The sequence below is a fragment of the Suricata suricatta genome, chromosome 12 (assembly GCF_006229205.1).
Source record: "Suricata suricatta isolate VVHF042 chromosome 12, meerkat_22Aug2017_6uvM2_HiC, whole genome shotgun sequence".
Lineage (NCBI taxonomy): Eukaryota > Metazoa > Chordata > Mammalia > Carnivora > Herpestidae > Suricata > Suricata suricatta.
The window spans coordinates 57,203,351-57,204,905 of NC_043711.1; the positions used below are offsets into that span (position 1 = coordinate 57,203,351).

At 60.1% G+C, this 1,555-nt stretch overlaps 1 protein-coding gene across 1 annotated transcript in view; it reads right to left on the reverse strand.

The window, feature by feature from the left end:
• Positions 1–1,555, reverse strand: part of EFCC1 (EF-hand and coiled-coil domain containing 1) — a 40,527-nt gene that overhangs the window by 38,477 nt on the left and 495 nt on the right. The window contains exons 2-3 of the mRNA XM_029917906.1: positions 1,434–1,554; positions 1–42 (exon numbers count right to left, since the gene is read on the reverse strand). The exon at positions 1–42 is cut by the window's left edge and continues 260 nt beyond it. Of these exons, the coding sequence (XP_029773766.1) occupies positions 1–42; positions 1,434–1,554 (163 nt within the window). The remainder of the gene's footprint in view (positions 43–1,433; position 1,555) is intronic.

Here is a 1,555-nt window from a genome sequence, read left to right on the forward strand (position 1 = left end):
CCCCGCCTCCTGCGCGCCTGCCTGGCTCTTCCAGAGGCCGACCTGCGGGGACAGGGCCGCGGGGACGGCGGTGAGCGCTTCGCTGCACCCACCAGTCCCGCGCCCCCGGGAGCACCGAAGGTGCACGTTTATTGCGCGCACTGCCTACCGCTCCCAGGCTTGTCCGAACTCGGTGAATTCCTGGCAGTAATCCTAATGAGACGGGAGCTCTGATTAGCCTCCTTTTTCTTGGGCGATGGAGATTGGGCCACAACACATTCTCCTCTTTGCGCGGCACCAATGAATTCCTACACGTTAAGACTCTTCCCTGCCTTGGTGGCATCGCCTTCCGTGGCTCCTCCGATCCCCAATCCTAGACTCGAGGAACAACCTAAGCGTCTCAAAATGGGGTTTCTGGACTTCCCCCGGGGGCCTGGTCAATAAACTGTTCTTGAGGATGGGGTTTTGTCTGTCTTGTTTAACGCCGTGTCCCCGACGCCTAACCCAGGCCTGGCACACAGTAGGTGCTCAATAAATACCTGGAGAATGAATGATCCTGGACGCTCTTACTCCACACTCCCACCCTTTGCCTCTCTGATGCTCCCTGGTTGCCTGCCCCTGCCTGGCCCATAGCAACAGGCACTGACAGCAGCTTGCCACCCATTTGCCACTCAGGGCTGATGACTGGGCAGTGTGCAGATCGGGACTAATACAAGTCACCTCCCTCCTGCCTTCTGTTTCCTTGGGGCAAAGGCTGTTCTTTTCCTCCTCCCAGGCCTGTGTCCTCGGCACAGGGCTGACACAGTGCTGAAGTGGTTGTTGACTGAATCATAGCTGCTGTCCATATCTCACTCACTGCTTTCTTCTCAACATCCCAGAGATGGCCTGACCCCCACAGCTGTTCGGTGGCCTGCGACTGCCTGATGAACAGTGACACTACCTATTTAGCACCCGGACACCAGACCCTGGCCCTGAGGGAGGCCCATGAGTATTGCTGAATGATCCAATGAGCTGCTGGTCTACCCCATTAGGCAAGGAGCTCCTTCAGGGTGGGGACAGGGCCCTTTATCTCCAAACTTCTCACCCCATAACCTGGCACCACAGAGGGCTCAAGATGCCTGTTTAATGACCGAATGTGGGCGCCGGCCCGGGTTTCCTGGGAGAATGCAGCTGCCGGCTTAGAAGAGGCAAGAAGAGACCGTGAGGGCGGGGAGATGGTGTGGGTTGGTGATATGGGTGCGACAGCGGTTTCCGAGGTGGTCTGGGTGAGAAAAGGAAGGCTGGGGCGGGTTGAACAGAACGGGGTGGGATAGGGACAGGATGCAAGTGAGCCAAAGCGGGGTGGGGCCGCCCTCTCCCCTCTGTTCCACTTCCTCTGCCGGGTCCCGGCGGTTCTAACGACCCCCGCCCCCAAGCAGCCATTGCCGCCCCAGTCCGTCCGCGTCCGCGCGCACCTGCAGCGCTAGGCAGCGCGCGTCACTGCTCTGCAGCGCAGCCCGCAGGTCCTCCACCAACTCGCGCAAGCTGCCGTTCTCCTCCTCCAAACGCGCCAGGCGCTCGCCGTCCCGGCAGCCGT